The following is a 13,594-nucleotide window of genomic DNA, read 5'->3' as shown; positions in this document are numbered from 1 at the left end:
CTCATCTGTAAACTCCTTTCCACTTCCAGTGTTAACTGCCCTTTATCCACCTTTCCCCTTTGTAAACAGATATGACTTTGGGAAATCAGCTAAGTAAATCAGAGGGACTGGAACTTATTCTTGGGAATAGCAGACTGTTTTGTCATTTTTAGGTTCTGGTTAGTACCATGTGCACTGAGGCAAGGGCCTAGATAAATAAAACTGAAAGTTGGGGGCATTGCCGGGTCCGTGGCAACCGTGTTTCTCAGTCCGATACACCAGGGTATTTTGCAAAACATCAGAATGACAACTGAAAGTAAAAGAATTCTTTGCGTTGGCCACTCACAGCTGACAGTCTGAGAGCGACTGGAGCCCCAGGAGAAATACATCTGGGTTTCATTCAGTGTGCTTTACATGTAGAAAGCTTCCTCCCCTCTGCCCCCGCTTATCAGTCCTGGGCTGCAGGCAGTCACGTGACACAGTGCACACAGGAGAGGGGATACCGAAAGAAGACAAGAGGTGGAGGGGATCTGAGCCAAGTCCCCGTCTTACCTCCTCCACATGACTCGGAGCACCTGGTGAAGCCCTCATACTCCCAGTCATACAGCTCGTCGAAGTCCTGCAGGCCACCAGGGAGGCCGCGGGTCTCCCCCGGGCTGGACTCAGGCACCTCCCCGCTGCACGGTCCTGCGTAACAGGCTCGCTGGGATGCCGGCTTGGGTCCTTCGCATTCGTCAACAGGCAGGTCAGCCACGGACTGAGAGAAAGACAGGAGCACCTGGCACTTGACTATTCGCACCTGGGTCCCCACACCGCAGGTCACCGTGCAGGCCGACCAGGCCTCCGGGATGAACCTGCAGTCGGCAAGCAAACAAGAGGACAGGATGAGAAGCCCCAGGCAGCAGAGCCCGGGCATCGGGAGGGGCCGCCTCCCGCCCGCACCCATGGCCCAGGACCGTCCCAGGAGGCGCTCAGGGCTCTTCCGCCCTGTCCTGAGATGGGTGCTTCGCTTTAGGTCATCAGCTCACTTGCCACTGTTTCTGGATTGGCTTCTTGCAGTGTCATATGAACTCCCAGCTGCAAGACATTCCAGCCACAGACCACCTGCTTTCTGCCTGCCTTGCACCCACAGCGGTAGTGCTTCCCAGCAGGGAATTGGGGGTTTCTTCTCTCTCGTTCTAAATCCCAGCACTTGTGCCTGCTGCAAGATGCCAGCTATTCTTATAGCAGACTAATTCTGATACTAAAAACTAACAAAATAAGCCCTTGGAGATATTTAAGGAAGTATTTTTCTTAGTCTGGATCTCATATTCTGTAACTTTCTTTGCTTTTCTGCACAATGTGCTTCCCGAGATTTATTTATATGCAGAAAAAGTTTTGTTTTTCGGGTTTTGTGTAAGTTTCCAAGAATGGAGCAGTCTTGCTCCTCACACATTCTTTGAATTAGTCTGGACGACAGTTCTTTTTTTATCATAGAGAAAAATCTGTGCTACAAATTTAAGTCCACAGGCATGTGACAGTAAGGAGAGGCTGTGCTTTCATACAAGTGTGTTTAACAGTCCCCCCGCCCCCAACCCCCCCGAGAGAAGCCACAATAGTAAGAACTTGGTTTATTTCCGAGTTTCTCTAGAATGTACAACAATATCCAAATTCCAAAAAATAAGGCTTTTTCCTCCCTCCCACTAATCAACAATGGCTATAACTGCAATGACCTTGAGAGGGGCCTAGGGAAAAAAGCCCAGAGGGAACTGCTAACAATTTCAAAATGTTAGTAAAATAATCTGGAGAAAGAACTTTGGAATAAAATTTTTTTATTTTTCCATGATCCTTCTGCTTTCTCACAGGGAGTCATGCTGAGGAGGCATGCAAACCTGGCTCCTTAACCTTGACTTTGGCAGAAAAGGAAAGAACTGATAAGAAGGTTATAGCATTCAATCCTAGCAAGTGCAAATGGCTCATATCTAGTTCAAGGAAATTGAAATTATATCAGAAAACCAATCCAAGTTTTCAAACTGGAAGGAACACACAAAGACATTTCCTGGGCCTGAGCCTGGGCTGTGTATGGAGCAGGGGCTCTGGCATGGTGTCTGAGGCCTGTTAGAAGTCCCTTTAGGAAGGGTCTGATATTTGTTATCTTTGAGGAGCCACCCCCTAGGAGAGACTGAAAGTCACATGCAACCTTGTCAGGAAGGTGGATGACATAGGGAGGAAGGGCCACCCAGACTTACTCCCAAGGAATTCTCATCACAATGTTATCTCCCTCTCTTGTTTTTGAATTCTTGACTTAATCTCTGGCTCCTAGAGAACCCAGGGGAAAACAGTATCCTAAGAGATTAAAAAGTCTCTTTCTCTTCAAATAATGCTACCTATAGGAACCTTTTACAAAAATAAAACCCAAATCTGCAATTAAAATAATCTTAACCCTCTTCTTACACATTCCTATATATCTGCCTGGCTCCTGGAACAAGAATCACGACAAATACACAGAAACTGAATTTTATACCCCAGGTGTAGATATAAAGGAAAATGCAAAACTAATGCAAAATACTAATTTTGTATATAAAGAAAACCCAAAAGCAAATGATAAGTCTGCCAACTTGACCATAATGTGATGAATGATGCTTCTTTAATAATGTGGTGCTGAATTTTGTTTTCCAATACAAAAAGACTACACATGTTAAAAAAACAAAACCCCTGCACCTATTAGCTTTTCCTTTGCAGTGAGGATTATGGTTCTGTCATCTAGCAGAGCCCTCTTCAGGGGCCATTGCGAGAAGACAGGGATCAGCTAGCTTCTTCTGTAAAGGGCCAGACAGAAAATATGTTAGATTTTATGGGCCACGTTTATAGGTCTTTGTTGTTGCAACTGCTCAACTCTGCCAACATAGTTTGAAAGCAGCCTTAGACAATATGTAAACAGATCGGTTCAGCTGTGTTCCAATGAAACTTTATTTACAAAAACTGGGGGTGGGGGCGGTAAGGGTGGTAGAAGGGACTGAATTTGGCCTGTGGGCTGTAGTTTACCAATTCCTGCTAAAGAACAATTAGTGGAGAGATGCCAAACATACTGAGATTCCTAAATAATCTCCAAACTTAGTTTAGGTCTTACTTTCTATCTTTCCCCACTTATATAAGCTTATAAAAATGACAAGTAGCTGAACTGATCTGTTTTATCATCCAAAGTGAGTCCCAGGTGAATTCTAGAATATAAATGATGAACAAACTAAACACTTATCTCTCCTTGCCTATAATATGATTAGCTTTGCATTTGGTCTCTTTCCAGGACCAAGAAGATATACCAAAAGCCCACAAAGGAGAAAGGGCATGCTACTGACGCCTCATGAACTCGACGTAATGGTTGAAACATTTATTTTAAAGCAGCATCTAAATGAAAAATGAAAATCAGTATGCATATGTGTGTGTGTATTTTTGACTCTCTGAACATTTAGGGTTAATAGCAAAAACAATAAACATCTATTTTATATCTCCCAAGTGAGAGTCTTATCAAATATCAAATAGCCTTACTGGCTTATCTCCCAGTCCACTATCCTAAGGTCTTCATCAAGTTCACACCAATTAAAAACAATTTGGCTTTTAAGTGGTGCTGTCTTCTGGCAGTCATCTTAATTTCTCTAATGCATACACTGTATGATATGATATACTCTCTCCCATTGAAGGCAGAAGATTATATTTCAAAAGAAAAATACATAATAGTGCAAATGGCCAAATGAATAATAACTTTTTCATATGAAACTTTCCCTCACACCCCTAGATCTCTCAACCTTGCATTTACTATCTTGAGCTTTCTGGCCACAAGTGGGAGGAAGCAAGGTCAGTGAGAGGGCAGGCAAGTGGGCTAGAAGGTTTAAATGTCATGTGTAAATGACTCAATTTGAATTGGACTTGTTGAGTTAGAACCTTTATTGTGGGATCCTTAAAATAGGTATTTGAAAAATCATTTTGATGTAAAAATGTACAATTAAAAAGTTCTTATTATTGAAGTTTAATTTGGGTAATTTAAAAATTCTTTTTGTTAGCAGCACTATTTTGGGATGAATAAAAAATGGCTGGATAAGTGAGTTCTTTAAAAGATAGGCTTTAACTTCAGAAAGGACTGATTTGATTTCTGCATTTAATCTTTCCATCTCCAGGAAATCAAAAAATAACCTAACAAATTTATGTTCTGTCTAGTCTTTGATTTCCAAGCTTAATTATTCATTTTATTAACAAAAAGCTTATTCTTTAATTACTTATTACCATAGTACTTTTCATGAAATAGAAAACAGTGATAATGAAATTCACTTGTAAAAATCCCATTTATTAGTGGCTACTGTGGAGTCAGAAGCATGGACTAAAATAACAAAAACAATCACTTTATTAATTTAAACAGAACCAATTCACTCTCGGTTAATTAGTCTCATATCATTGCAAATGTTAGCCAGAGTTAGGCTCTGATTTTAATGCACTATTATATGGTCTGTAGCTAAGATATTTAACTTCTCCTTTTCTCCTCTTACTTTCCTCTTTTCTCAGATACATATTTGTTTTAAAAATCATTGTGATTATTTAAAATAAGAGGAGATTTGTAGGTGTGTCATTTTGATGCTGTTACCAGCCTCACCTCATGATCTGGTTTCAAAAAGCAAATAGAAACGTGAAGGAAACCACATTAGGAATATTTAATTTTGGTTCAGTTTCAATCTTATTACATTTGAGTTATAAGTTAACAGGGGTTGTGGGTTTTGTCTCCCTCTTTCTTTCGGCGAATGTTTGAGTATTAGAGTGGTGGCATAATATCAGTGTGAGGAGAGAGGAGGGAAGAAACTGAATAGTGTAGTTAAAAATTATAAAAGACTACTATTCAAAACAGTAAACAAATTCATTAAAGTTGCAGGATACAAAATAAATATACAAAAAACTCTTGTGTTCTTATAACTAACAATGAATATAAGAAAGAGAAATGAAGAAGACAATCCCATTTACAATGCAACAAAAAGGAAAAACTGCCTAGGAATAAACTTAAAGGAACTGGAGGACCTGTACACTGACAGCTACGAGACGCTGTTAAAAGAAATTGAAGACGACACCAAGAGATGGAAAGATATTCTGTGTTTATGGACTGGAAGAGTTAACATTGTTAAAATGTCCATATTACAGATTATCTACCTAAAGCAATCTATAGATTCAATGCAATCCCTATCAAAATCCCAATGGCCTTTGTCACAGAAAGTGAAGAAAAGATCCTCAAATTCGTAAGGGGCCACGAAAGATCCTGAATAGCCAAAGCAATCCTGAGAAAAAAGGGCAAAGCCAAAGGCATCCCACTCCCTGATTTCAAACTATACTACAAAGCTACAATAAGCAAAGAAGTATGGTATTGGCAGTAAAGCAGACACTCAGACCAATGGAACAGAACTGAGAGCCCAGAAATAAACTTATACAAATAAAGGCAACTAATTTTTGACAAAGGAGACAAAAACATATATAATGGAAAGGAAAGTCCTTTCAATAAATGCTGCTGGGGACACTGCAAAGCCATATGCAAAAGAATGAAATTAGACTGCTACCTGAACACCATACACAAAAATGACTCAAAATGGATTAAAGACTTGAATATAAGACCTGAAACAATAAAATACATGGAAGAAAAACATCGGCAGTAAACTTTAGGGACCTTGGTCTCAGACAGGTTTTTGTGAACTTGATCCCAAAGGCAAAGGAAGTCAAAGAAAAACTGAATAGGACTTGATCAAATGAAAAAGTTTCTGTACAGCAAAAGGAGCCATCAACAAAACCGATGGGAGGAGATACTTGCAAACGATACCTCGGATAAGGGGCTAATATCCAAAATATATCACAAACTCATACAACTCAGCAACAAAAAACAAATAATGCGATTCAGAAATGGGCAGAGGACTTGAATAGATACTTTTCCAAGGAAGACATACAGATGGCCAACAGATATATGAAAAGGTGCTTAGAACTACTTGGTATAAGGGAAATGCAAATCAAAACCACAATGAGATAGTACCTAACGCCTGTTAGAATGGGTGTTATCAATAAGACAAGAAATAACAAGTGCTGGAGAGGCTGTGGAGAAAAGCGAACTCTCTTGTACAATGCTGGTGGGAATGTAAACTGGTACAGCCATCACGGAAAAGAGTATGTAGGTTCCTCAAAAAAATTAAGAACAGAGCTACAATATGACCCATCAATCCCTCTACTGGGTGTCTACCCCAAAATTTTGAAAATATTTATACATAAGATATATTTATATATATATATATATATACCACTATGTTCACTGTAACATTATTCACGGTAGCCAAAACAGGGAAACAACCTAATTGTCCTTTGATGGATGATTGGGTAAAAAAGATGTGGTACATCTATACAATGGAATATTACTCAGCCATAAAAAAGAAACTACTGCCATTTGCCACAACATGGATGGGTACTGAGAGTAACAAAAAGCAACAGAAGAACAAACAAAACAAATCATACACACAGACAATAGTATGGTGGTTACCAGAGGGGAAGGGGAGTGGGAGTAAGGGAGTCAAACATATAGTCACAGAAGGAGACGAGATTTTGGGTGGTGAGCACACAATGGCGTATACAGATTATGTTATAAGGTATGATAATGATTCACAACTGAAATTTATTTAATGTGATTAACCAATGTTACCTCAATAAACTTAATAAAAAAATAGAGAAAGAAATCACTTTAAAATGGACCCAAAAGATTACTGGATATCTTTTTAAGTGGATCTTTCTTTCCTAGATATTTCAATCTTTCAATGACTGTGAGTTATTTTACCACTCTATAAATCACAGAAAACTGATAATGCAAAGGATTCTTTCCCAAAGAAATGCAGATTAATTCTGTCTAGTGGGATGCAATTGATTGTTGCCCTGTGGATAGATCCATTTTGTATCTATTTGTAAATTTATTTCTGCAGTCTTATTTGCACACACACACACACACAGTTCTTTTAAATGTCCTTTGAATTGGTTAATTAGGTAAATAAAATCTTCAACAGATGTTTATTTTATATTTGCATGAGAATCATGTTGTTTTTCTATTTCCCCTTTATAAAAATTTATCATTTAACTAGTGGCCACTGAGGGATCTGGAAATTAGTATATTGGAAAAATAAAATATTGTGTAAGTAATTGCACCTCAAATCAACCAGAAAGTCTTTTACATTAAATATGTTATTTGGGGGCAAAAAAATCACCATACTTTATTGGTAATGATGTTATTCCATATTGCCTCATCTTATTTTTAACACAGCTTTCCTTTATTCTTTTTATTTAGTTTTGAAAAGTTGGCTCTTCCCCTGATCCTGGGAAATCCTTGAAATATTAATGAGTAAAATCTTTAGGAAAAGATGCAGTTACCTAAAATGAAGCTGAACATTTGGCCTCTGGAATGAAGAGGCATTTGGATGTATAAGAAAGAAAATTGCTGCTGTGTGGGAAACTTAGAAAAGGCAGAGGGAGGCACCTTCTTCCATCTGTCTCAATTTCACATGAGATCAAAAGACCTAAATCACTAAAACTTTTTAGTGATTTAGTGTCTCTCAATGAAATTTAAAGGGAAGATTTTTAAAAACTCTCTAAAATAAGTAAACAAACAAAAACCCTTTGGAATGTTACACAGGGAAGGCAACTCTTTAATGGAATCCCTTTAGGAATTTTAGAATCATAAAACCCATCATACCAAGCCAACCTTAAAATGATTATTTAAAAATATAACTAGAGCATTAAAGTTTTCAGAGAACATTTATCCAAAATATGCCTCTACATTCACTTAGAACCACACCTAAATCATTCCAAATGAATGAGAATCTTACTTATTATGAAAGATCTTTAGTCAAGGATACTTGATTTGAATGTGGAATTATGAAAATATTTCTCAACAGCTGTTGTTAGCTTACAACTCTCTGGATCTGCAAACAATTCATGCCAGTTAGGCAACTCACATTGAAGTCTCCAAGCAAAAACCTTCCAAGGTGTCCAGGACACCATTGCACCAAACATCTGATAATACCAATTTCTTCATAGGTTCCTCAAATCCTTAAGTATCATGCCAGGTTTGTGAGGGTCTTCAGCACTGTCAGGTGCCCTAGTAATATAACCAAGAATAGAATGATCCTAGGAATTAGAACAACAAAACAAAAGACAATTTGGATGCAGCCACCAATATAACTATTTGGTAAAAAAAAATTTAGTGGCTGCCCTGTATAATGCCACTAAACAGTAATGAATGAATGAATGAATGAATGAATGAATGAATGAATGAATAAGGAATGACCCAATTCCAAAACACACTAGGGTAGCATTGGAAGAGCTATATTTAAGCGGCATTTTCAAGTAGGGGACTTCATTTTCTCACCACAATGCTGCCCTTTTGTGTTCTTTGAGGGGAAGCTCATCTCTGCAAGAATGTCTCAGTGGCTTTCTTGCAGAAATGCTCAGTGCTGGACATAAGGGAAGAAAGGCGGACTGCATTCAAGGCCACATTTTCCTTTCAAAGAGACTTTATACCAGCAGGAAGTGCTGCGGGTGTGTGTGTGGGGGGGGGTCAGGGTCTCCCAAAGTCCCAGTGGGTCAGGCAACTGGCTCTTTTCAGGGCTAGGACCTCAAATTTGAGTCCTAGCATCTTGCAGTTCTGACCTAGCTTTCTTGGATGTGGCTCCAGGTAGGACAGTAGAAAGAGTCTTACTACAGGAGGGACCGTGTTGACCATCAGAAGGCTGTTATTCTTGAACAGCAAGAGAAAAGGAAATAGAACAAAGCTCCTAATCAGTTTCTAAGAACAGTGGCCCCACATCGTCTGCTATTCCCAACAAATCCAGACCTCACCTACCGGATTCCCAGCGGTGCCCACCACCTTTCTTCCTGAATTACTTTTCCCTCTTGATTTACATGACACCAAGCTCTCCTTGTTTTCTTTTCTGGTTACTTCCTTTTTAGTCTTCCTTTCTAGATCTTTCTCGAGTGGTCTTCAAACTCTCAATATTGCAGCGCCCAAGGTTCAGTTTAGTGCTGTCTTTTGATGTATTTATCAATGATTCCTGGATTCCAATGCCACCAATGTGAGGCTAACTTTTTTTTTAAAAGTCTCACCCAAAGATGTTTATTGATTTGAGAGAGAGAGAGGGAGAGAAACATCGATGTAAGAGAGAAACATTGATCAGTTGCCTCTTGTATGGGCCCCGACTGGGGTTTGAAACCTCAACCTAGGTATGTGTCTGACCAGGAATCAAACCCACCACCTTTTGGTGCATGGGATGACACTCCAACCAACTGAGGCATCCGGGCAGGGGAGGGTAACTTCTAAGTATAGTTAGCTCTCGGTATCCACAAGTTCTGTACCCACAGAGTCAACCATTTGTAGATAGAAAATATTTGAAAAAAATGTTAAGTCTTGTTGATATGTACTATGCAGTTAGGCCTATGATGGTCTGTACTAAGCATGTGCAGACCTTTTTCTTGTCATTAGTCCCAAAACAATACAGTATAACAATTATTTGCATAGCATTTACATTGTATTAGGTATTATAAGTAATCTAGACATTATTTACGGGATACAGGAGGATGTATGTAGCTTATATGCCAATACTATTCCATTTTATGTAAGGAACTTGAGCACCCACAGATTTTGGTATGTGTGTGGATGTGTGTGGGGGTGTCCTAGAACCAATCCCCCATGGATACTGAGGGATAAATGTAGTTAAACTCTAGTTTAGATCTTTTATCTGAGCTTTATACCAAAACATTTTTATTGTTGTTGTTAAAGATTGGGCTAGGGAGCTATTTTACTCTTTGAAAAGAGTAAACACTAATTTAATAAAATTAATCTATTTATCAAAAAATTATATAGTGCTTATGTGCCAGGAGATATTTTAAGTGTTGTTAAATCTTAACAACAACCTGAGCTATTTTGATCTCCGTTTCATGTATAGATGAGAAATCTGAAGCAAGTCAGTCACACAGCTAGCAAGGTTCACGTTCTTAACCAGTGCACATTGCTCTCTCTCCTGCTCGGCATTTTTACTTGGAAATTTCAAAGTATCTTCAACTGAAAATGTCCAAAATTGAACTCTCAATGTCCCTCCTAAGTATTATATTCCATCATAGCATGACTCTACTGGCCATCCAATTGCTCAAGTAAAAATTAGGAGCTAATCTTGACCCCTCATTTTCCCTGACCGCTCACTTCTAAATGATTCCCAAATTCTATCAATTCTCCCTCAAAAATGTATCAGAAATCCACTTAATTTTCTCCATCTCCACCACCACCACATCAATTAAAAACAACAATAACAGTTAATGTCTGCTGATGTGTATTAAGCACTTTCTATATATTAACTCATTACACCGATTATTAGGGGTGGGTACCGTCAGAAACATCGGGAAATGGGCAAAACAGATCACTGATTGTCCTTTACAGTGGAAGGTGGGCACTGCCTAGCACTTTCATGCCTTGTCTAATTTTATGGAAATGTGAGCGTTAGTCTGTTTTGCAGCCCCACAGAGAAAGCAGTTTCCTTATAGAGGGCTGGCGATAATACAAATGTTTCTTGTCAATACTGATGGAATTTTTTTCCGTTCATGTCAACGGAAATTATTTTGTTTGGTAGAAAATATAAACTTTTCTAAATACAATTCCCCTTTGACCTAGTTTTAACATCTTCCTGGTTCCCTCAATAATTCATGAGTTAAATAAAAATTTTGACATGTGCTTATTTTATATGTCTATGAGTCATGATTTTACCTTTTTGAAAATTATATTTTAGCAGTACTATTTTCCTCCCAATTTCTAGATGATAAAATTGAGACCCAGAGAATTCCAGGTAATACTGGCTGAGTCCAGATGCAAACTGTGGCGACTCCAGAAGCCTTGCTCGTCACCATCCCGGCTCTCAGGCTGCCGTGTGAGCCACGCTCCTGGAAGCTCATCTCTCGCCCCTAGACTCCCACAGCTGCTACTTGGTTGTTTCCTTTCTCTCTTAGCCTTTGCTTCACATGGAGCCAGGGGGATCTTAAAATGTAAAGCTTTTAATTGTTTCCCACTATAGCCAGAAAAAAAAGCCAAGCTCCTTCCCGAGGTTACATTATGCCATCTCCATCCCCACTCACTCTAGTCACTAACCTCCAGCCACTCTAGTCTTCCTTCACTTCCTTAAATCTGTGCCATTCTTTCCTGACTCAAGATTTTATTATGTGTAGGTCACTTTCCTCCCTTCTCTCAGCTTGGAATAATTCTCACCTGTCCTTCAGGTCTTTGCTGATATGTTCCTTCTCAAAAAGGACTTCCCCGACCGGGAAACCTATTGGGGCCCCTGTTAGACTCTCTTAGAGTACCTCTTAGCTGTAATAAGTCTTTGAGAATCAAGTGGGAATCTTTACGTATTAACTGTCTCCCTCATTAGATCAAACCTCTATAAAGGCAGAACTTCACATAATATTCAATAAATAATTTTTTAATCCTCACCTGAGTATATGTTTATTGGTTTTATTTTTAGAGAGAGGAAGGGAGGAAAAGAGGGATAGAAGGAGGAAGAGAGATAGAGATAGAGAGCAAAACATTGATGTGAGAGAGAAACATCGATCAGTCACTGACCGGTGATTGAACCCACAACATCACAACCTAGGTATGTGCCCTGAGCAGGAACTGAATCCGCAACCTTTTGGTGTATGGGATGATGTTCTAACCAACTGAGCCCCCGGCCAGGGCAATAAATACTTTTTTTCAAATGGATAAATAGGAGTGGAAGAGTTGATGTTATGAGTGACTGGTATTGGCTTCTTCTTGGGCTCAAAGATTGAAAGCACGCTAGCAAAGGAGGCAATTGCCTCCAAACTCAAAGAAATTAAAAAATGCCTCTCAGTTCTAGACATTGACATGAAAAAAACAAAACCTTTTTCCAATTGTAGGAGTTTCTTTTGCTGCCAAAATTTAGTGGCTGTAGTGGGCTTAATTCATTTTATATTTCTCATAGCTGTACTCAGGGAGGATGTACTGGCCTCATTTCATCTTGATGGGGTGTTGGGTTATCATGTAGCTTGGGGCAAATTTAAATTCTGTGTCTATCACACTTAAATTTAATATTAATAAAAATGATATTTTATAAAAGAAAAGGATTTTTGGACAACTTTGAGCCAGAGGCTGCCTTCAGTAATTTATACATGACTATTCTAACACTGCCTTATCATACCAGCAGCTCCCCAACAGTGAAGGCTCTGGAGCATTTGGAGTTGTTTCTAGGTTAGAGGCACCCAAGGAGAGCTATTTTTCTGTCTATTCTTTAAAACTTGCAGTATGCACAGAGTTTTGGGGAAAAGTGAAGATAGATCACTAACAGTGTGTAGCAGATAGAAATGGAGCCACATTACTCTCTTCACAAATGAAAAATGAGAATATGACACCTGTTTCAGTCCATTTTTCTCTCCCATTGTTTTCCTGACTTAAGTGAACAAAACATGATTTAAAAGTTTGATTTTTCTTGAGGCTAATATGGTTATTTAAAAAGCCATATCACAGGGACTAAAATGCCATTATAGCTTACAATACTATTAGTATTCATTTGTAGCTTTCAGCTTAATACCCGAATGTAGTTTTTTAAAAAAAATTTTAAAGTTTTTTCAATTACAGTTTACATTCAATATTATTTTGTATTAGCTCCAGGTGTACAGGATAGTAGTCAGGCAACCATATACTTTACCAAGTGTTACCCCTGATATTTCCAGTACCAACTGGCACTACACATAATTACATATTGCAATATTATCGACTATACTCCCTATGCTGTACTTTACATCCCCATGACTGTTTTGTAACTACCAACCTGTACTTCTCAATCTCTTCACCTCTTTCACCTAGTCCCCCAAACCGCCTTCCCTCTGGCAACCATCAATCTGTCCTCTGTATCTGAGTCTGTTTCTGTTTTGTTTGTTTGTTTATATTGTTCTTTAGATTCCATATCTAAGTGCAATCATATGGTATTTGTCTTTCTCTGACTGACTTATTTTATTTAGCACAATACCCTCTAGAGCCATCCATGCTGTTACAAATGGTAAAATTTCCTTCTTTTTTGTGGCCAAGTAATATTCCATTGTATATATGTACCACCACAATTTTATCAACTTGTCTCTTGATGGTCACTAGTATTGCTTCTATAGGTTGGCTATTGTAAATGATGCTACAGTCAGCAGAAGGGTGCATTTATTCTTTCAAATTAGTGTTTTGGGTTTCTTTGGATAAATTCCCAGAAGTGGAATCACTGGGTCATAAGGCAGTTCCATTTTAAATTTTTTGAGGAACCTCCATACTGTTTTCCATAGTGCCTACACCAGTGAGCATTCCCACCAACAGTGCATGAGGGTTCCCTTTTCTCTAAATCCTCGCCAACACTTGTTTGTTGATGTAATGACGACAGCCATCTGATAGGTGTGAGGTGATATCTCATTGTGGTTTTAATTTGCATTTCTCTGAGGATTAGTGAAATTGAGCATCTTTTCATATGTCAATTGACCATCTGCATGTCTTCTTTGGAAAAGTGTCTATTCAGGTCCTTTGCCCACTTTTTAATTGCATTGTTTG

At 38.7% G+C, this 13,594-nt stretch overlaps 1 protein-coding gene across 1 annotated transcript in view; it reads right to left on the bottom strand.

Annotated features, from left to right (window-relative positions):
* The window catches only part of ADAMTSL1 (ADAMTS like 1), a 368,021-nt gene that overhangs the window by 164,381 nt on the left and 190,046 nt on the right, over positions 1 to 13,594 (bottom strand). The window contains exon 14 of the mRNA XM_081151642.1: positions 532 to 833. Coding sequence (XP_081007768.1) covers positions 532 to 833 — 302 coding nt within the window. The remainder of the gene's footprint in view (positions 1 to 531; positions 834 to 13,594) is intronic.

This window comes from Miniopterus schreibersii, assembly GCF_964146895.1.
Source record: "Miniopterus schreibersii genome assembly, chromosome: 11".
NCBI lineage: Eukaryota > Metazoa > Chordata > Mammalia > Chiroptera > Miniopteridae > Miniopterus > Miniopterus schreibersii.
Note: the sequence above shows the minus strand (reverse complement) of the source record. Positions and strands in the feature narration are given on the sequence as shown.